Source organism: Phyllostomus hastatus, unplaced genomic scaffold (assembly GCF_019186645.2).
Source record: "Phyllostomus hastatus isolate PE091 unplaced genomic scaffold, TTU_PhHast_1.1 phas_contig_113, whole genome shotgun sequence".
Classification (NCBI taxonomy): domain Eukaryota; kingdom Metazoa; phylum Chordata; class Mammalia; order Chiroptera; family Phyllostomidae; genus Phyllostomus; species Phyllostomus hastatus.
Window position 1 is genome coordinate 15327850 of NW_025333530.1, and position 20323 is coordinate 15348172.

The 20323-nt window shown below is 45.7% G+C and overlaps 1 protein-coding gene across 4 annotated transcripts; it reads right to left on the reverse strand.

The window, feature by feature from the left end:
* Positions 1-1776: 1776 nt before the first annotated feature.
* Positions 1777-13596, reverse strand: HYOU1 (hypoxia up-regulated 1). Of its 4 annotated transcripts, none has more exons than XM_045838834.1 (26): positions 13533-13596; positions 12540-12631; positions 12204-12297; positions 11945-12023; positions 11636-11790; positions 11483-11559; positions 11002-11183; positions 10671-10786; positions 9069-9261; positions 8721-8855; positions 8479-8561; positions 8236-8368; positions 7872-8059; positions 7501-7639; positions 6915-6975; positions 6688-6767; positions 6124-6309; positions 5811-5983; positions 5584-5671; positions 5358-5480; positions 5056-5189; positions 4831-4915; positions 3948-4188; positions 3806-3853; positions 3306-3356; positions 1777-3179 (listed from the first exon to the last, which is right to left on the reverse strand). In XM_045838834.1, exons 2-26 carry the CDS (start codon positions 12622-12624, stop codon positions 3118-3120), a joined length of 2991 nt encoding a protein of 996 aa, XP_045694790.1. In that variant the 5' UTR covers positions 12625-12631; positions 13533-13596; the 3' UTR covers positions 1777-3117. The 4 variants fall into 4 exon arrangements, with proteins under 4 accessions (XP_045694790.1, XP_045694798.1, XP_045694782.1 ...); XM_045838842.1 differs by lacking the exon at positions 13533-13596 and adding an exon at positions 13403-13532; XM_045838826.1 differs by lacking the exon at positions 13533-13596 and adding an exon at positions 13396-13526.
* Between the last annotated feature and the right edge of the window lie 6727 nt (positions 13597-20323).

Sequence of the window (20323 nt, forward strand, 5' to 3'; positions counted from 1 at the left end):
AGGAGGGCAAGAATAGTATGGGAAATGTAGAAGCTAAAGAATTTATGACACATGGACATGAACTAAAGGAGGGGAATGTGGGTGGGAGAGGGTGTACAGGATGGAGGGAAGTGAAGGAGGGAAATGGGACAACTGTAATAGCATAATCAATAAAATATATTAAAAAAGAAAAAAATTTCTGGGAAATGTAGGCATTTGGATTTGTAAAAAGTATTTATTGATTTTATTTTATTTAAAATATATATTTTAAATTTATTCTTAGAGAAAGGGGAAGGGAGGGAGAAAGAGAGGGAGTGAAATATCAATTGGTTGCCTCTTGTAAGAGCCCCAAACTGGGGACCAAACCCACAACCCAGGCATATGCCCTGATTGCTTCGCAGGAGGACACCCAACCAACTATGAGCCATACCAATTAGTGCTATTTATTGATTTTAGAGGAAGAGGGGAAGGGAGAAAGAGGAAGGGAGAGAGAAACATTGATTTGTTCCACTTATTTATGTAACCATTAGTTAATATAAATTTTTTTTTAGATTTTATTTATTTTTAGGGAGAGGGGAAGGGGAGGAGAAAGAGGAAAAGAAACATTGATGGGTTGCCTCCCTCATGCCCTGAACTGGGGACCTAGCCCACACCCAGGCATGTGCCCTGACTGGGAATTAAACTGGGAGCCTTTTGGTTTGCAGGCAGGCCCTCAGTCCACTGAGCCACACCAGCCAGGGGTTGTTAGTTAATTCTTGTATGTGTCCTGACTAGGGATTGAACACACAACCTTAGTGTATCAGGATGATGCTCTAACCAACTGAGCTACCTGACCAGGGTCTCATTTGAATTTTTTAAAAACAAGTAAATTTCTGCATTGGCTGGGTCATTCAATTGTTTGGAGCATCATCCCATGCAGGAAGGTTGCAGATTTGATTCTTGGTCAGGGCACATACCTATATTGTGAGTTCAACTTCTGGTGGGGACATGTATGTGAGACAACCAGTAGATGTTTTTCTCTCACATCAATGTTTCTTTCTGTCTTTCTCCCTTCCCCTCTCTCTAAAACCAATAAAAAAGCATATCCTCAGTGAGGATTAAAAAATAATTAATAAAACAAATAAATTTCTTATGGATGGCAACTAAATGGTATTTGTAACATTTTTATCATACAGTAGATTCCATCCATTCACTATACTTTTCTGAGTTGTCCTACATGAAAGTGCATGTTTGTTTTTTTTAAAGATTTTATTTTTTTTAAGATTTTATTTATTTATTTTTTAGAGAGGGAAGGGAGGGAGATAGAGAGAGAGAGAGAAACATCAATGTACGGTTGCTGGGGGCCATGGCCTGCAACCCAGGCATGTGCCCTGGCTGGGAATTGAAGCTGTGATACTTTGGTTCGCAGCCCGCGCTCAATCCACTGAGCTATGCCAGCCAGGGAGGTAATTCAAATTTATTATTATTTATTATTCAAACTTCTATCTTCCAAATTCTATACAAGAAAGACCCTGTTCTGGCTGATGAGGCTCAGTGGATTGAGTGCTGGCCTGTGAACCAAAAGGTTGCCAGTTTGATTCCCAGTCACAGCACATGTGTAGGTTGCAGGCCAGGTCACCAATGGGGGGCATCCAAGTTGTCTCTCTCCTCTTCCCAGCTCTAAGAATAAATAAATAAAATCTTTAAAAAAAAAGTTCTGGGAGAATTAAATCACATTTGACAAAAGAAAAAAATAGCTTAGAATTCATATCTATTATTTATACTCAGGAAATAAATTCTTAAAGGCCACAGCACAAAAACTAGAAAATAACATTTTATTGAAAGTTTCTCAATTAACAATGGAGCAAAGTACAATTTGACTCAAACCTGCCCAACCAGTCTCAACTGCTATTTAAAGAACTCAAACATACAGAACAGGACGGGGACCCTTAGGTCTCATTTCTGCCAATGTGGGGAAAAAAAAAAGAAAAAGAAAAGAGAAGAAAAACACAAACAGGCTTCCCCTTACACTAGGAACTGGGGTGGCAGCTGTGGTTCCTGCTACAGGCAGAATATTGGAGGACAGCCTCCCCAACATCAGCATAGTGGGTGCAGGACCCTCATCCTAGCAGAACAATGCAGGAAGGTAAGCCAGCCTCTTCCTTTACCCACATGGCCTGCCTCAAAGTGAAGTGGCATTTTTACATTCATACCATGCTCTCTCATTCTCCTATGGCCATGGGTTACAGTCTCAAATTATAAAGCACACTTTGGTCAGCCCAGGGTCAGGGGGTAAGGAAGAAGATGTCTGGGAGGGCAGAGCAGCAGGAGAGAAACGGGGTGGTCACAAGGACATGGAGTACTAGGCTAATGCATAGCGCTTGCAGGATGCTGGCACCCCATGCCAGCCACTCCACATGACACTCCTGGGCCAAGAGTCCACAGGTAGAATTTCACATAGCTTACTCCTGGACAAGTGGCTGGACTTTCTTCACTTTCTCTGTCTACTCTGGCCACTAGACATTGTGTGGATGGGTATGAATCAACTTTGATTTACTTCAGCCAGTCCAGATGGAATTGCTTTGGGCAAGAGGCTAACTTACAATAGCAAACCAGGGAAACCCATAGGAAGAGGAGTCAATGAGGACGGAGGTTTAGGGAAAGAGCTTGGAGGAAAAAATAACATAAACAGGCACTCAGAAATCAAACCTGGTAGCCAAGGCTTTGTAGACACTGGCTCGTATGTGACATTGATTTCATGTGGAAGAGGAAAGGAGGAAAAGGATGATGACCAGAGAAAACTGGAGACTAAAAACAGAGGACATCCTTCCTACTACCAGGTCTGCCAATCAGTGATGGACATCCTCTTATTTACCCACAAAGATTAAGACCTAGAAGTGACTCTTCCCAATTTATGGCCTGGGTAGGTACAGAACCAGGGGATGGAAGTGGGAACAGAACAATTCCAGTTTTAACCACAGTACTATGGAAGAAACTGGTAAGCTGTCCCTTCCCCTTATCCACACATCCAATCACAGGTGAGAGAAAAGGAACTCAAGCCTCTGAGGGCAGGAATAACCCCTCCTGCCAAACCTTGATGTTTAATAAATAGAGGTGGTAGAAGGAAGTGGAAAGGAATGGGGAACTGGAAGGCAAGGGCTATAGTTCATCATTCTTCAAAGTTTGCTTCTGTCCTGTTGGCTGCTCCTTCTGTTCAGGTCCTGTTGAGAGTTGAGGAGACAAAGAAACAATAACAGGTAAAATGGTGGCACCTGGCCCCAATTATGTGCAGACAGTTCCCCCATTCCCTACTAGGCTTCACATCATACCCCTAGCTCCACCCTCACCTGTTCCAGGACCTTCTAACTCCAGAGGTTCAGCATCTGCTGGTCCAGATTCTGCTTTTGGGAAGGAATAGTTTAGTGTCTGCAGAAGGGAAGACGGGGACTAGAGAGGTTGGCACACTTTTTCTGTAGAGTCAGAGTAAAAATTTTAGGATTTATGGGTCACATCCAGTCTCTGCATATCCTTTTTTTCTTTTAAATACCTCCAAAATGTAAAGATCATTCATAGCTCATGGGCTGTCCAGAAACAGGCTATGCCTACCAGTTTGCCAACCCCTAGTCCACAGGTGGGAAACACAAGGCCCAAGGGCACCTTATTTCTACCCTGTGGCAGCACTGAGTTCTCCCTTAACTGTTAAGGAGTAGTTACGTTCATACAGTCCTAAAATTACATTCAGCCCCTTGAAGGCAACTGTGAGGCTGATGTGGCCCCTGGGGAAAATGAATATGACACCCCTGCCCTAGGCTAAGCAATGTCCATATTTTCAGTTTCCCCAACTCACGAGTCTCTTTCTCAGGTTCTGAGATGGGCTTTGCATCTTCATTCTGGCCTGAAGGGAAACCAGGAGTAAAATGTAGTCCCAGAAGGGAAAGGAGGCATACTTCCTGCCCAGTAGCACCTGGAGCCAGGCACCCTGCCCTCACCTGGTGGATGGATGACCTTCTCCCCCTGGTCACTGGCACTGACATTGAGTGGAGGTTCTGCCCGGGTTTCATTCTTGTCCTTGGGCCTGGGCCGGGGCTTGGTAAATTTAGCCTTATTTAGCAAATACTGCACTTCACGGTCTAGAGCCATCATCTTGGCCTCAATGTCTTTTGAGAGCAACACTGGCTTCTCTGTGGTGGGAAGCTTGGCCTGCTCGGCTATTGTTGCATTCTTCCAGGCCTGTGGGTAAGGATAGCACAGGCTCAGAGCTAACAATGGAGATAGCAGACATCTCTGTCCCAGATGAAACTCACCCCCAACTGGCCTCAGACTCTTCCCATGGACTTCAAATTATTTTCCAACCTCCAGTCATCAGCCCCACAGGGGTAAGAAAACTCCTCAGAATTGTATTCAAGGCTTTCCACAAGGGAGTCTCAAGTTACAAGTTTCTGATAGACATTCTATTAGTTTGGACTAAATACAGCTGAACCTCTTGATCATTCCCTTCTTGTCTCTCCACTTCTGAGCTCTGGTTTAAAAATGCCCCCTCACATCCAAAAGTTTCCACTTCACATGACATATCATTCTCACCTATCCAAACTCTGGGCCACTTTCTGAGTCCAGCTCATGTCCCAGCTTCTCAAAGCATCTTTCTCTAACCTCACAGGGATGTTATTCCTCCAGTCTGACCACTCAAGGCTCTGACCCTTGTTTGGGACTAATCAGACATGGCCTCAAACACAAACATCTTTTGCCATCCCAATTAACTGCTAATCCAGGAGGCAGAGGCATGTTGAGTCTCCACTTCTCTGCATCTCCCATGCTACCTAAAATGGCACTTAGCCAGGTAAGTATCTAGTTAAGTATCTATACAGTGATTACCCAGGTCTCATTGATGACTTTCTCTAATGTTGTCATCTCCACCTCAGTGAAGATCTGGTCCATCTCTGGGATAAGTCGGGCACCCCTGGAAGCCAGAGGGGAGACAATCAGCTCAGGAGGAAGTGGGGTCTGAGGTGTGGGTATGGGGAATGGGAAGCTGATAGGAATGAGTGTTGGTGGGTTTGACAAGACTGAGTAAGAAAGAAAGGGTAAGGGGCTTCTCACTTGAGGAACATGCTGGAATGGTTGAGGAGATTATCAAGGGCAGACAGCCGCTCAGGCCACTTCTTACGCTCTTCTACCCGAAAAAACAACCCTTGGCACAGTTTCCTCAGCTCAGCCAGCTTTTCCTTCAACATCTGATGGATATAGTATGAGAATATGTAGAGGAATTCAAAGGATAACAGGACAGCCCTGGAGCCAGCCCTGCAATCGTCTTTAGGGCCTCACACCCCAGCTCTTCTCACCTTCTCTGATCCTAGAAGAGAGCTCCCATTCCACCCACCATATACTGGGACACCCCTCACCACTGTGGTGGCTCCAAAACCTTCATCCTCCAGCCAAGTGGAAGCAGTGTTGAGTCTCCCAGAGATCTCTTCACGCTGTTCCTCAGTGGACACTTCCTGGTACTCAGGCTGGTATAACTTGTCCTAGGGAGGTACATACAAGCAAAAGCAAGCAGCGAGCCCCTATGGGCAAGGCTCACAGAGTCACACACAGGTCCCAGGGCAAGTGTGCCTCCACTCTACCAACCTGGGTCTCAAAGATGAAAGCTTCCAAGCTATTGGCAGCTTTCTCCCGCTCCTGCTTCTCTAGATCTCGGACTGTCAAGTCCTGAAGTCTGTGGGACAAAAGGAGAGACAGACATGAGGGAAAGGGAATGCACAGCCAGAGGTACCATTGTGCATCCTGCTCGCCACCCTCCACATATATACATTTATATGTATACACCCACAAACACCCTCACAGTCTTTACTCACTTCTGTGCTGAATGGGCCAGCTCGTCCTCGGACAAGTCGGGTAGGTCCAGAACTACTAGCTCCACCCCAATCTCCTCTACCATTTTCTGCTTCCGGGAAGGCTTCTGCTTCTTTTCTTCCTCTAAGGCTGGAGAGACATCCTCAGACCCTGCCTCCCTCTTATCAGTTGGCTTCTGTGTGGAGAGATGAGGATGTCAGGAAAAGCTTAGGTCCTTCTCTTATCCACAGGAGGGGCTTGAGGGGATGAGAAACAAGGCAGGCATCTGTTTCTTTAGCCTGTGTCCAGTCTGGCCTTATTTTGCCTATAGCTTACCTGGGCCTCAGACTTTTCCCCATTTTCTTTGTTCATGGCCTTTTCTCCCTCAGGGGCTATATCGTCCTTAGGCTCAAGGGGTGGAGGATGAGAGGTGTCCTCTACTGGGGTCTCAGCTTCTTCCTTGAGTTCCACTTGCTCTCCAGGCTCATCCTTACTCCCCTCAGTAAGGCTTTCCTCTTCCTCCTGGGACACAATCACAGACACACCACAGGGGATGGTTAGGACCTATGTAGTAAGACCAGCTTAGCAAGGCCAGGTCCAGCGGCTCTGCTTTGAAGGGGCTAACAGCTTTCAGATAGACAGAAGGCAACTGTACAGAAATGGGCAGTGGGTTGTTTGGACTGCAGCAGTCTAGTTAGGCAAAAAAGAAGAGTCTGGAGATAAGGGGAATGGGCCTTGAACCTCGAGCACAGGAGTAGCTCAGAGTGCAGAGGAAGGTAAGGTTACTCGTTGTGGACCGAGAGGAAGATCTATTAAATCTTAGGCAGCTGGGACACCCACCCCAACTCTCTGCCCCCACATACCATCTTCTAGGCTCTCCTGGCTCCACTCTGGGCTTACCTGAATGTTGTTGGTACCATTCTCTTTGGTATCTGGTGTGGTCCCTCCTCCAAACAGGCTAGAAATGGTGTTGCCAAGTTCTAGGGGTAAGAAAGCCCAAAGACTCAAACAGGATCCCAGGGGTGACTCCACCTCCTAACTCAAAGGCAAAGCCTGCTCACTTCCTCAGTATGCACTCAAGTATATTCTCTCGTGCACACATACACACACATGCATGCGCATCTTACTGGTCAGAGTCGATTCTTCCTCTTGGCTATCCTCCACCAGTGTCTCAAACACAGATTCTACCTGAAAACAAGAGTTTCAAGGTGAAGAAATGCACATGTAAACTCACCTTTTCACCGAAAACCTCCAGCCATGGTGGGGTCTGCTTATGCACATCCACATAACTCCCAGCTGTGTTGGCTTGTTCTCTCACTTGCCTTCTTCTAAAAGCTCTTGGATCAAGTCACCCTCTCTCCTTTGATTATGAGCCCTCTGAGGACAAGATCACAGCTCCTTTTTTACCTCAGAGCCCTGTACTTCTCTACTCAAAATAGAATGGGCCATTATTTCCAAGACTGTACTCTAAAAGATATTAATCCTCAGAACTGTTCTTCAAAATTGGGTTCCTCAGCCATTGTAAGGTTCCTGAAATTTACAATGTTCTTAAGCATTTACAGGCTACAAGAAGGACCACAACAAATCCTTGGTTAACTCTGTTTAGAGCCAAGATTTATCCAACCTCAAAACCCTCTTCATTTCTCATGTTCTGGAAAAGGGTGGTGGGGCCTGGGCCCTTGCCCTTTACACAGGGTCTTTCTCTGAGCTTACCCTGTCTAAGCTGAGCACACCACTCTCGTCCAGGTTGAAATGAGCCTTGATACCCTTGGACTCGTAGTCAGCATACTTCCTGAAGCTGTCACCCACACCTTTTAGCTTCACTGTGGTCAGATTCTGGGAGCCAAATACCCTGGTTGAGAGAAAAGAGGAGTTCAGAGGAACCCACCCAGTATGCCCCTAGCACTTGACTACACAGCTTTCTGGCATGAGGTGTTGACGCCCTCCCTTAGGTGGAGGGCAGCACCCTCTAAATAAGATGCTTACCCCACCCCAACCCCACCCACTGCTTCTCCTGGGTTAGCCCTGTAGGCCCCAATTCCTCCCTCCCTGGAGTTCCATCCTGCCCGTCCCTACCCCCTCACCGAAGTTCCTCAGGCCCCAGGAAGCCAAGGTCACCATAGTTGATGTGGAAATTAAAATCATGGTTGTAGCGGTTAAATGTAATAACTTTTCGCTGAGGGTAGGGCCCCATCCGGGAGAAGAGAACACGCTTATTGTGCTTCAGGCTGTGAACCCCAGGCTCCTCCTCTACCTCCCTTGTGAACTCAACCTACACAGCAAGGCAAAGGAGGCACACTGGAGAACCAGAACAGGTTCTGGGGTAAGGGTGGGTGAGTAACATCAACTGGCAGAAAGACAAAAGAGACAGACTAGAGAAGACAAAAGGGGAGATCACACTTGGAGAGGTAAAGGGAACTTATCACCTGATCAGACAGGCTAACTCACCAGGATGGGGTAGATCACTGCATCTCGGACTACAAAGGGCTTCACCTTGAAGGCTTTGCTGAGTGCAGCTGCTTGGTATACAGCCCCCATAGCAGCTGCTTCATCTGCATTGATGTTCTTCCCCAGCTCCTCCCTGTTAAAAGTTCCAAGCTTTAGCACAGACTACTTTGTAGCTCCCAGCCTGGCCTCCCTCCCATCAGCCATCTAGCTGCTCAGCCTTGGAGTCCTAGCCCCCATACTCACTTGCCCACAGCCTTTAGCAGCACCTCCTGAACTTTGGGGACCCGAGTGGCCCCACCCACTAGGATCACCTGCTCAATCTCATCCTGCAGAGGAAAAAAGAATGTGAGATGGAACAGCATGTAATTGACCCTCCTCCTCAGCACTGACTCTTCCTTTAACATTCCCGCTCCTTCCTCCTGCCATGTAATCTCTTTCTATCCCACTTGTCTCCTGTCCTGAGCCCACTTCTGACTACCACTCACCAAATTCATTTTGGCACTCTGGAGGGCCTGCTGCACAGGCCCAGGCACCCGCTCAAATAAGTCTGCACACAGCTCTTCGAACTCCACTCGAGTCACTTTTGCCTTGAAGTCCACATCATCCATGAGGCCCTCAATCTGGGGGAGGATAAAGAGTGTCAGAGTTCTCACCCAAGTCCTGCTCCCTGAAAGGGCAGGCCAGAAACCAAGAGAACAGGACTTCAGAAGGATGGCAGGAGGAACAGGAAGAAGGGATGGGCCACACCAGGCCCGAGTAGCCTAGTTCAGGATACTGGGGTCCTCCACCCTTTGGTTGAGGAATATTGCCCTCAACCAATGACATGTGGGCACCTGTGCCATGTGGTCAGCATTGGCACTCAGGACAGTTTTGAGTCGATTAGCCTCACGTAGCAGCTTGGCCATGGCACGGGGGTTCTCCCTCACATCCTTCCCTCTCTGGCCCTTGCGCTGCTCATTGAAAAGCCTGGCGAGGTGGTCACGTAGGCGGAGCTCCATCTCCAGGCCCCCCAGGGTACGGTCAAACCTGTTTAGGAAAGGTAACAGGGACAAGTGTAAGGAACACATAGAGCCCCTTCACCTACACAGGAACCTGACTCTCATCCCACATGGTGACACCTCACAGTGACAATTCATCCACCCACCCATTCAACTGTAATTACTGGGCATCAACTGTATTGTCCCTGGAGATACAATTTTGGAAAAAAAAAAATAAGGAGTCTACAATCTAGCAATCAAGTAATCATAAAGTTTTAACCACCCCGTGTGTTATAAAGGAGACGTAAACAATGCTGTTAGAACCTATACATGAGAAGTTTCAGCTATTTACAGATGTCAGGGAAAGTTCTGTGATGGGGTACTTAAGCTGAAACCTGAAGGATGAGTTGGAGTTAACTAGGTGAAGAGGGAAAAACATTCTAGACAGAGAAAATATGTATAAAGCTCCTGAAGTGAAAGAAAGCATGGTATATTCCAAATGAGGGCAAGTATGGCTGAAGCTCAAAAAGCAAGAGGCTCAGGATTAGAGACAAGCACATGGGCACAGCCTTATAGGCTATTTATTAGCCTATAAGAGTATTTATTATTTTGAGAGTATGTTTATTAAAGCTGGTGATAGTGAAACAAAGAAGGGTTTAAGACAGAAGCAACAGGAGAGAGTGTAGGCAGGGATGCTTTGGCTCTCCAGAAACGTTACAGGAAAGAAATAAGCCTAGTCAGGGCTGCTTTGGCTCACTGAAAAGTCAGAGAAAAGAGGCCTTAGAGACAGGTTCTGGAGGTTAGCCTGGGACAAGCTGCCACTGCCCATTGCTTCCCTGGTTGCAATTTTCATGGGGGCCCTTAGAGTTTAGGAAATACACACCTGAGAAGGAAGAAGGGTAAGGGCATGCTCCCAGGAGGGAGAGTGCTGAAGGGTTTTGAAAGAAACTGGTTATGATCAGGTTGGCATTTTGAAAGGAATCCTCTGGCTACAATGTGGAGAAAGAACTCGAGGGAGACCACACTGGAAGCAAGAGATCTTTGAAATTCTATAGGTAAGAGGTGATAGTAACTTTAACTAGGGTGGTAGCAGTAGAGTTGGATGGAAAAGGATGGGGTCAGGAACTAAGACAATATCAGTGATAAGTTATTTAAGTAAACTGGAATTGATGAGATAGTGAATTAAAAGACTGAATCTGAAATCCTACATATGGTCTGTAGTCTTGTGAATTTTCTTAGAAGTTCAGTAGGTTCCCTGCCTTTTAATATTCCCAAACTGTCTTCTCCCCCCATCTTCCCCTTGCTTTTTGGCAGAAGTACACTACAATAACTGATGGCACTTTAACCAGGACAGCATTCCTGCAGGGAGTGGGAAAGTGAGGCAGTTGCCCCTCCAAAAAGACATCCCCATCTATGGGTCTCTCTCAGCAAGCAGCCTTCCTCTGAACCCCCACTTACCCCACTCCTTGGATTTGCAGCTGTGGCTGCATTCCCGTCTCCTTAGTCTTCACTGTCTGGTAGGTCACAATGGTGCACACAGTGCTGCCTGAGCCCATGTCATAAAACATGATGTGCTGTAGAGACATCAAATTAATTGTCACAGGAATTCAACTCCAGGCTGCCTGCTGCTTCCAAGGGGCTGCACCAACTCTCAACTGAAAGCCCAATGGCTCCAACATGGGCTGAGAGGAGGCGATCTGTGCCAACAAGATGCAAAATGAGCCAAGTGGTGTCCATCCTCAAAACAAGTCACCCTGCAAGTCTGGTCAGAAGTTCTTCCCTGGCTCACCTGGGCAGTGGTGTTGATATCTTTCCGACGGAAGACACCATAGCTAAGGGCAGTAGCAGTGTTGTCATTGATGAGCTGCAGCACTTTGAGGCCGGCCATTCGAGCGGCCTGCAGCACAGCTCGGCGCTCAGCTTGATTGAAGAAGGCTGGCACAGTGATCACTGCATCCTTGATGGGCTGTTCTACAGAGGACAACAGGACAGGGTTCCCACCTGCTCCATACCTTGGATGAGGACTTTCCAGTCCTGGCACTCTTGACATTTTGGGCCAGATAATTCTCTGTGTTAGGTGCTGTCCTGTGTATTACAGGATGTTTGGCAGCACCCCTGGCCTCTACTCACTAAATGCCAATAGCAGCTCCTCAGCTGGGACAACCAAAAATGTCTTGAGACACAGTAAAATATTCCCTTGGAGGTAAAATTTCCCCCATTTTGATACTCTAGGGAACCTGGCCACCATTGACTCCACCCTGGCTGCTCACCTGCAAAATCTTCAGCCAGAGAACGGGAGTAATTGAGAACCATGCCCAGTACCTCCTCAGGTGAGAACTGCAGCTGCCTGGGGGAAGGGAGGTAGTTAGAGGCAAGGAAACCCAGGCATTAAAGGAAGGACATTTCTCCAGCAGAGCACTCACTGACTGATTTGGAAGTACACAGTCTGCCTCTGTGGGTCAAAGCCTAACTCGTGCTCTGGGAAACGGTCTCTGTAAAGGGCCACATAGGGGTTATCCTCCTGCTTCCCCAGGAGCTGCTGGAAGTAACGTAGAGTAGCCTTTGGATTTTTGATGGCCTGAGAGGATGGAAAGAAGGAACAGAGGATTAGACTCCCAAGCCCACCATCACCTACCTCTTACATAAGAGATTGATAAGGGAACAGAATCTGGGTCTGTCACTTCCTTTCCTCTGCTCACTGCATCTGGGAAGGGGGTGGGCTGGTAGCTCACCAGGCTTGCTGCATTGTCTCCAAAGAATCTTTCATTTTCTTTCAGTGTCACAGCCACTGGGGTTTTCCTCTGGGATTCCCTGAGGAAGAGACATTGGGCCCAGGTGCCTTTGGCAGGATATGGACCCAGGAGCCTCAACACCACACATATAATCCATCACCCAAACACCAAAGTCTGTTGTGGGCACTTCCAAGAGCACACAGCACCTTGGAGACCAGATTCCCTCTTTCCCCACCCCTGGCACTGTGGCTGCCCTTACTTGTTCAAGACAATTTCCATGGGCACTCCAGGTTTGACAATGGCTACCTTCATGGATTCACTGCCCAGGTCCACAGACATCACTGCCAGCATATCTGAAGAGGAAATAGATCTGTCAATTAGCCCCTCTTTCCCCACCTTCCTGAGGTTCCTCTCATCAAAATATACCATTTTCCATGGTAAAGGTAAGATAGCAAAAGACAAAGAAAAAGCCCAGAGTCCAGCAAATCAAGAGTCCAGAGGCTTCCAATCAAAAGACTCTCTGCCTCTTCCCATCATGTATCATTCATCATTCACTCATTTATTCCTCCTTTCACCCCTCTGCTGGAGTACACACCACTCAGCGACAACAGGTCTGCCAAGAGTACAGCCATTAAGGTCCAACAGACTAGCCTCCTCTGCCTCCTGACAGTGGCTGCCATTGTGCCCCTGGGGAGGAGAAAAACACTTGTTAATTAGATGCCATGAGTGAGAGACAGAACTTCATCCCAAAACAGAGAAGCTTTAAGATTCATACCTGCTCCACTCTCACCCAGGGCAGAGCAGCCTACATCTCTCGCCTACTCCTTAAGAAACTAAGCCTCGAATTATCCCCGGAAGTGCCCCCACAAAGGCCCAGGTGAAACAGCAAGGACAGGAGAAGGGGACCAGACACTTCCTATAGCACAGGCAGTAACTGCCGCACCACTGGGTCCTTCTGTCAGATACTCGGGTTGTGGCCATGGATGCCCGCCCAGGGCTCAACCACCTCCCCACACTTAGAGCTCCCCGGCCCGCACGGAAAACCAGGCCAGGCCGGGCCTGGATGGGAACTGAAAGATGGTGATACCGGGGGAGGCTGGAATGGAAGAAGGGCCTGTCTAATTCTCGACATCCCTTTGGGTTGTGCCCCCACCTCTGCTGTCTACATAGATGCTATATCGGGAACGTAAGGTTCCTTGCCCCGCGAGAACGGCGTGCCCGGCATTCACCTAAGTCTCACCTGACAAAGGCGGCGTCTCCCACTCCCGGAAATGGGTCCCGGCCCAACCCCCCCTAAGGCGTGGAGGCGCCCCGGGACCAAGCTGCGGGAAGCCGAGAGTCCCGGTGTCTGTACGGCCCTCACTCCCACTATCGACCCACGCCCAGAACTAGCAGGTTGCCTCCCTCTAGGAGGGAAGGACAGCTCCCATCGCCATCCCCACCCCCTCTACCTCTTGCCTCTGCTTCTGTGGCACCAGCTCTGAGACAAACGCGGTGGCAGGAGTAACTAGGAGGCTAGCAGCACGACCCCAACCCGCGCCCTTCACAACTCCCCTCCGTTTTGCAAACTGTTACATTAGCTACCAACCTCTCAGCGGCGTTTCGCGCACACGCCGGCTCCGGACGCGGCGCACGCTCATTGGAGCCTCCGCTGCCCCGCCCTGCGCTGCGCTTCCAGCCCCGCCCCCACCGCTCGGGCGCGCTCCCATTGGGCCACGTGCTATGCCCATCGCTCCTCAGTCTCAGTTTGCTACTCCTCCTCGAATGTTGACTGCGGCGGAGGGGCAAATCCTCTATTGGGGGGAAACTTCTACGGGCACCCGCAGAAGGTGGGGCTACATCACTGGGGCTCCGGTCCCGGTTCGCTCGCGGGACGTTGGTGGCTGAGGTGCTGAATACTTTACTGGTGAGGTAGGGAGTGAGGGTGCCTGAGACGGGTGGACTCTCGACCGGCATCTTAGCTGCGCCAAGCGCTTGTATGCTGGTTGGTATTGAACTCCCCTGGGTTTTGAATTGAAATCAGGAGAATGGCTGTGCCTCAGGCTTAATCCATCCCAGTTCCCTTTGTTTCACCAAGGGGGGGGACGCAGTTAAAAAAAAAAAAAGACCACCACCAAGAGATGTTCGCGGATGGGTTGGAGATAATAACACTTGTATTAGTGGCAGAATTTGACTTAAACCCAATTTGTAAGAAAGGGTATTCCAAATTGCAAAGCCCTACACACAAGACGCTTATTTGTGAGGTTGTAATTAGTTGAGCATATATGCACCACCTCATATGTATTTAATGTTTCATTAAATCTTGTACTTTAAAGCACGTCGGGCAGGTATTTGGCTGTCCTCACTCTCTTCTCTGACCCTTACAACCTCACCGAAATGTGCACAGCCCTTAGCGAGCTCACATTTATTTTTTCCAGTTGTATTTGAGATGAGCACGCTTTTCTTAAATGTGGAAATGAATCCCCCTTTTCCTCTTTTCTGGTATTGACTCCGAGCCTTCCTTCACAGACGCTCTGTTGAAGAACCCAGCTGTGACATCCAGGACTTGTTTAAGGAACTTCTATTTGTTCCTTTCCCTACTTTCTTGTAATGTTTAAGGAGAGAATGCAGTCCGGTATCTAGGCTTAGAAGATAAACCTACTGGGAGTACCAGGGAGAGGTCTATATTTCTTCCTTTAAGAATAATGCAGTCTTAAGGTAGGAGAGAAATTTCTAGAAATAAAGAGAAATTCACTTAAAATTTTAACAATTTAATTACACAAATATAATTTTGAAAACATTCAGATATTCTAGATTAAGCTAAATCCCTTTGATACCATCTGCAACCTCACTCTCCCCTCTGCAAGTGTGTATCTGTTAACAGTGTAGTGTGAAGCCTTCCAGTCATTTTCCTTTGCGTTAGTGTACATATCCAAGGTCTGTCCAGAAGGTATCCAGCCACGTAATGTGAAAAATAGAGACGTTTATTGAACAAGATACAAGAAACATTGTTCATAGGACAATGATGCCTCAGACCCCTTCAAAGTAGACACCTTGAGACCTCACACAGTTCTCCCAATCGCTAACATTGTATTGTCCTGAATCTCATTGATGGTCTGAAATCTCTTCTTTTTCAAAGGAGATTTTAGTTTTGGGAAAAACTAGAAGTCGCATGGTGCCAAATCTGGGCTGTAGAGGGGCCAAGTCACCCCCACACCTGGGTCACTCAGTTACCTGGGTGATCTAATGTTTTGCCAAAAAACTCTTCAGATGTGATGCGTGAGTGGGCGTGGTGTTGTGATGAAGCTATCAGTTGCCTTATAGCTGTGGACTTCTGAATCATCCGAATAGTTTCCACTAGAAGCATGTTCAAGCTTAACACGGAATTGGATGTAGGTTCTTTGCTGTAGTTGCTCAGTCATTTTGAATGCGATGGCCACACAGTACACATACTCACTAAGGGTGTTTACCACCCCCACTGACTAATACAGTAAAGTCATTGTTCACCCATGTGCATTTCAGTCCACGCCCTGGCTGCCAGATTTCATTGATGTCATGCAATCTTGGTGTATTGGGATGATGCTGTAACCAACTGAGCAACCTGGGCAGGGTCATGTACATCTCTTGAAACATGTAGGTTACTGCCTTTTTATAAATGATAAAATGTTATACAATTAGATTTTTTTTCAACTTGACCTTTTTTGGGTGGGGTAACATAATAAATCATGCAGTGTTTCCATAATTTATTGTAAAGATTCAATTCATTGCTGTTTACAGCCATAGAGCATTCTATAGCATGGGTATTGTTTAGCTTAATGATGGACATATAAATTGTCATTTTGGTTCTACAGAGAAAGACTTTGTTTCTCAATGACTAAGTCTACTTTTGTCTACTTTTGGCCATCTATCCTGTAGGGTAGATTTTTTACCATCCATTTTAGAGTATGCATTTTTTTTAAGAATTTATTTATTTATTTCCAGAGAGAGGGGAAGGGAGGGAGAAAGAAAGGGAGATAGACATCCATTTGTGTGAGAGAAACATTGATCAGTTGCCTCTCCCCTGCCCCCAACTAGGGACCCACTCACAACTCAGGCATGTGCCCTGACTTGAAATGGAACTGGCAACCTTTCGATTTGCAGGCCAGTGCTCAGTCCATTGAGCCACACCAGCCAGGACCAGCATACACATTTTAACATTTATTGAGCCTCTGTCACATGCAAGCACTGTTCTAGGTGCTGGGGTTACAGAGATGGGGATGACTTTGCCCTTCAGAGAAGTCAGTCTGTCCAGAAACGAATTCTGTATATTAATGGTTTCATGCACTTATTAAAAACCTATTGAATGACTGCAAATTGGGAAGCTATGAAAGTTAGTCTTCCCTGTTCCTGAATGAGCTCTCATCCTGGAATACTCTTGGTGGGAGCATAGTTTTGCTGCAGCTACAGCTTTGACTTGTGTATCTGTCCCTGTGGGAGGTGCAGCAGGTGCAAGTGTTCCAGGCAGTCACCTGTTTTGTTCTCTGACCAGAGAACAGTATTTCACAAAAACGAGTTATAAAAAATGGGGAAATGTGACGAAGTGAGTTGGGCATTGTCCTGCAAACCAAAAAGTCATTTCTTTAGTTCCCCATTAGGGGAACATGCCTGGGTTGCGGGCCAGGTCTCCAGTTGGAGGCCTGTGAGAGGCAACCAATAGATTGATGTTTCTCTCATACACTGATGTTTCTGTCCCTCTCTTCCTTCCCCTCTCTCTAAAACAGATGTGACAAACTCATTGTCAACCCTGGGCCACATCCGCCTCTCGATTGCCTTCAAAGGGCCCAATGTAATTTTAGGACTGTATAAATATAACTATTCCTTAACAGTTAAGTGAGAGCTTGGCACTACCACTGGGTAGAAACAATGTGCCACGGGCTGGATAAAACAAGGTGGAGGGCTGGATTCGGCTCTCAAGCCTTGTGTTTGCCACCTGTGCTAAAAAAAAATTAAATCTTGAAAAATAAAAAAAAAATTAGTTGTTACCCAGCAGCCTCATTCTTAGATTTATATCTAAAGAATGTATACATATGTTTACCAAAAGACTGTAACATCTTTATCCATAATGGCCAAAATTTAATACTAACCTAGTGCCCACCAATAGCTGGATGGACAAATAAGTTGCAGTACATTCACATAATAGAATTTGATGTAGCAATGAAAATGAATGGTCTATTACATTTGATAACTCAAATGAATCTCAGGAGCCAAGAGTGCACACTGTATGTTTTACTTATATAAAGTTTAAAAACAGGCAAAACTAAGCTGTAGTGACAAATTGGAATAGTGCTTACCTTTGTGGGTAGAAAAGGGCATAAATGCAGGCTTCTGGGGTTTTGGCAGTACTCTGTTTACAGTGCTGGTTGCCATGGCTTTGTGAAAATTCAACAGCTTGTAGTATATAGGTTTTTTGTATATATATTATACTTCAATAAAAATTTAAAAATTATTTTGTCCTGGTTGGCGTAGCTTAGTGGATTGAGTGCGGGCTGCAAACCAAAGTGTCGCAGGTTCGATTCCCAGTCAGGGTACATGCCTGGGTTGCAGGCCATGACCCCCAGCAACCGCACATTGATGTTTCTCCCTTTATCTCCCTCTCTCTCCCTCTCTCCCTCTCTCCCTCCCTCCCTCCCTCCCTCCCTCCCTCTCTCTCTCTCTCTCTCTCTCTCTCTCCCTCTCCCTCTCTCTCTCTCTCATCTCCCTCCCTTCCCTCTCTAAAAATAAATAAATAAAATCTTAAAAAAAAAAAGTATTTTGTTGTGCCCTGGCTGGTATAGCTCAGTAGGTTGAATGTGGGCCTGTGAACCAAAGGGTCACCAGTTTGGTTCCCAGTCAGAGCACATGTCTGGGTTGCAGGCCAGGTCCCTGGTACAGGGCATGTGGGAAGCAACCACACATTGATGTTTCTCTCTCTTTCTTTCTCTTTCCCTGCCCCTCTCTCTAAAAATCAATAAGTAAAATCTTTTTTAAAAGTATTTTGCATTTGTGATTTTGCTGTAAACTTAGGGGAAAACTCATTTTCTTTGGCAGGAGAGAAGGTGCACCAGCATGAGGGTTTTTTTTTACTTCCTACAACAATGTTTTTAGAATTACAGAAGAAATATGTGGTCATTGAAGAAAACTGGAAGAATATAGGGGAAAAAAGAATAAAATTTTAAAAAACACCCAGAATTTCATTTTCTTGATTAAATCACTTTTAGCATTGTGATATAATCAATTTTCAACTCAACTTTCATGGAGATGATATTTTGTGACTTTTTCATTTAGTTTATTGCAAAAATTTTCCTATATCATTTTCCTCTACAGAATTTTCAGTGGCATTATTTATGGAATTGTAGCATAGAAAAGTACAATAATTTACCAAATTGCTGTTTGACAGGTTGTTTCTTTTTGCTATTATAAAATTGCAATAAATGCTTTTTTTTGATAACTCTTTATGCAAATCAATCCTTTATAGCCTACTTAGGATAAATTTCTACAAGTTAAATACAGGCTTAAATTAATTTTTTAGTCATTGCCAAATTGCCCTCCAGAAAGGCTTACCAATATGCACTCCCCAAAAGCAGTGTGACAGCCCCGGTATCTTTTATGACACTAGGATATTTTAGAACATTTTGAAACTCTTGTGAATTTGAGTAGGATATGGGGTGGGGGGTGAGGAGCCAAAGGACTGGGAACATTTCCCAGCTTGCATTGAGATTGGGATTATTGTGTGTCCAAAAGAGAAAACAAGACTTTCAAGGTTCTTGAAAATTCACAGAAAAGCATTCAGACTTAGAACAAGTTTATGGACTTCAATATTCTAGAAGAAATTAAGTTGAGCACCCAGAACACAGGGCTTTGGAGTCTGACAGGCATGAATTTGCCTACGAACTCCACCACTTCCTACCTTTGTGACTCCAGACAAGTTGTTTAGCTTTCCTGAGCTTCAGTTTCCACATCAATAATAGAGGTGTGCTAGTATATCTTCACAAGGTTGGTGTAAACATTTTTAAAAAGGGTAAAATGCTTAGCACAGTGCATGGGACATACTAAGCACTAAACACACCCTACTTAACACTGTTTTTGTCATTAGAGAAGTAAAACTAAAAGGTGATATTACAGTGTTAAAAGCATGTAACATGCTTTGATAAGTTCATGGGAAATTTATGTCCTTTTTGTAGGCCAGATTTTCACAATCAAAAACCAGCAAATTGTTTCTCCATTTTCCCTGTAGCCTTGGGTCCCTGGACTCGCTTACACTATAAGACCCCTGAGTTTATTTTAGGTTGATCTTGCTCCTAAAGTGGAAACTGCTGCTACCCTTTTGAGGAGCTAAGAGAAAAAACCCAGGCTTTTCATTATTTTAGAAAATGGTTTCTCTTCAGGGAGCCAAAAGAGAAAAAAACACAACCATAGAAAATAAAAGTTTGCAGCTGGAACAAGAAGTGCTCCAATGGATATGACTGTTGTACATCACAAGGGACCAATTTGCTGAAAGGAAAAAAGGGATTGCTGGGCAATTTTTTAAAAAAGATTTATTTATTTTTAGAGAGAGGAGAAGGGAAGAAGAGGGGGAGAGACATTAATGTGTGGTTGCCTCTCACATGGTTCCCACTGGGGATCTGGCTCACAACCCAGGCATGTGCCCTAACTGAGAATTGAACCAATGACCCTTTGGTTTGCAGCCCGCACTCATTTGCTACACCAGCCAGGGCTGCTAGGTAATTCTTGATTCAGAATTGTGATCTCTAGTTTCAAGCTAAAGATTTGAATTGCTTCTATATCTTTAGTCCCTTCAAATTTGAGTTCTTAATATGCAGTTTTAAATAAATTTGTACACATAATCATTTTCTGTGTGATATGACTGTTTATCTTCCTCACTATCCTGAAGTTCCTGGATTCAGACAAGTATAGCTAAAAGAAAAACCATGGTGTATGTTCTGACAAATACAGCCTAACTTTACATCCGAGCAAACCAATTAAAGGTTAAGGAACTGAAGAACTTGTTTTATTTCCAAAGAACTTTGATGTTTTTGCCCAGAGTCACTTGAAATTCTCTGACACTCCACTTCTCATCAAAGACAATGACACTTTTGCAGATGGTTCCTATGAAGAGTCCACAAAAAGTGAAAGCACTTTGTTAGATGTAATTCACTACATGAAATTAAGGGCTGTTACTGTCAGTCCATTTTATGTCTGCCCATTCTAGTGGTGGTTGAGCTCCCTAAAGGGCAAGAATCATGTCTTGCTCATATTTATATTCTCAGCATTTAATACAATTCCAGCAATAGTGTATACTCAATATACTTTTGTCAAAGGAGGAAAGGAAGGAAGGCAGTAGGTCTGAAGAGATGTTGTGAGTTGTTCTGGCAGGTCAATCTC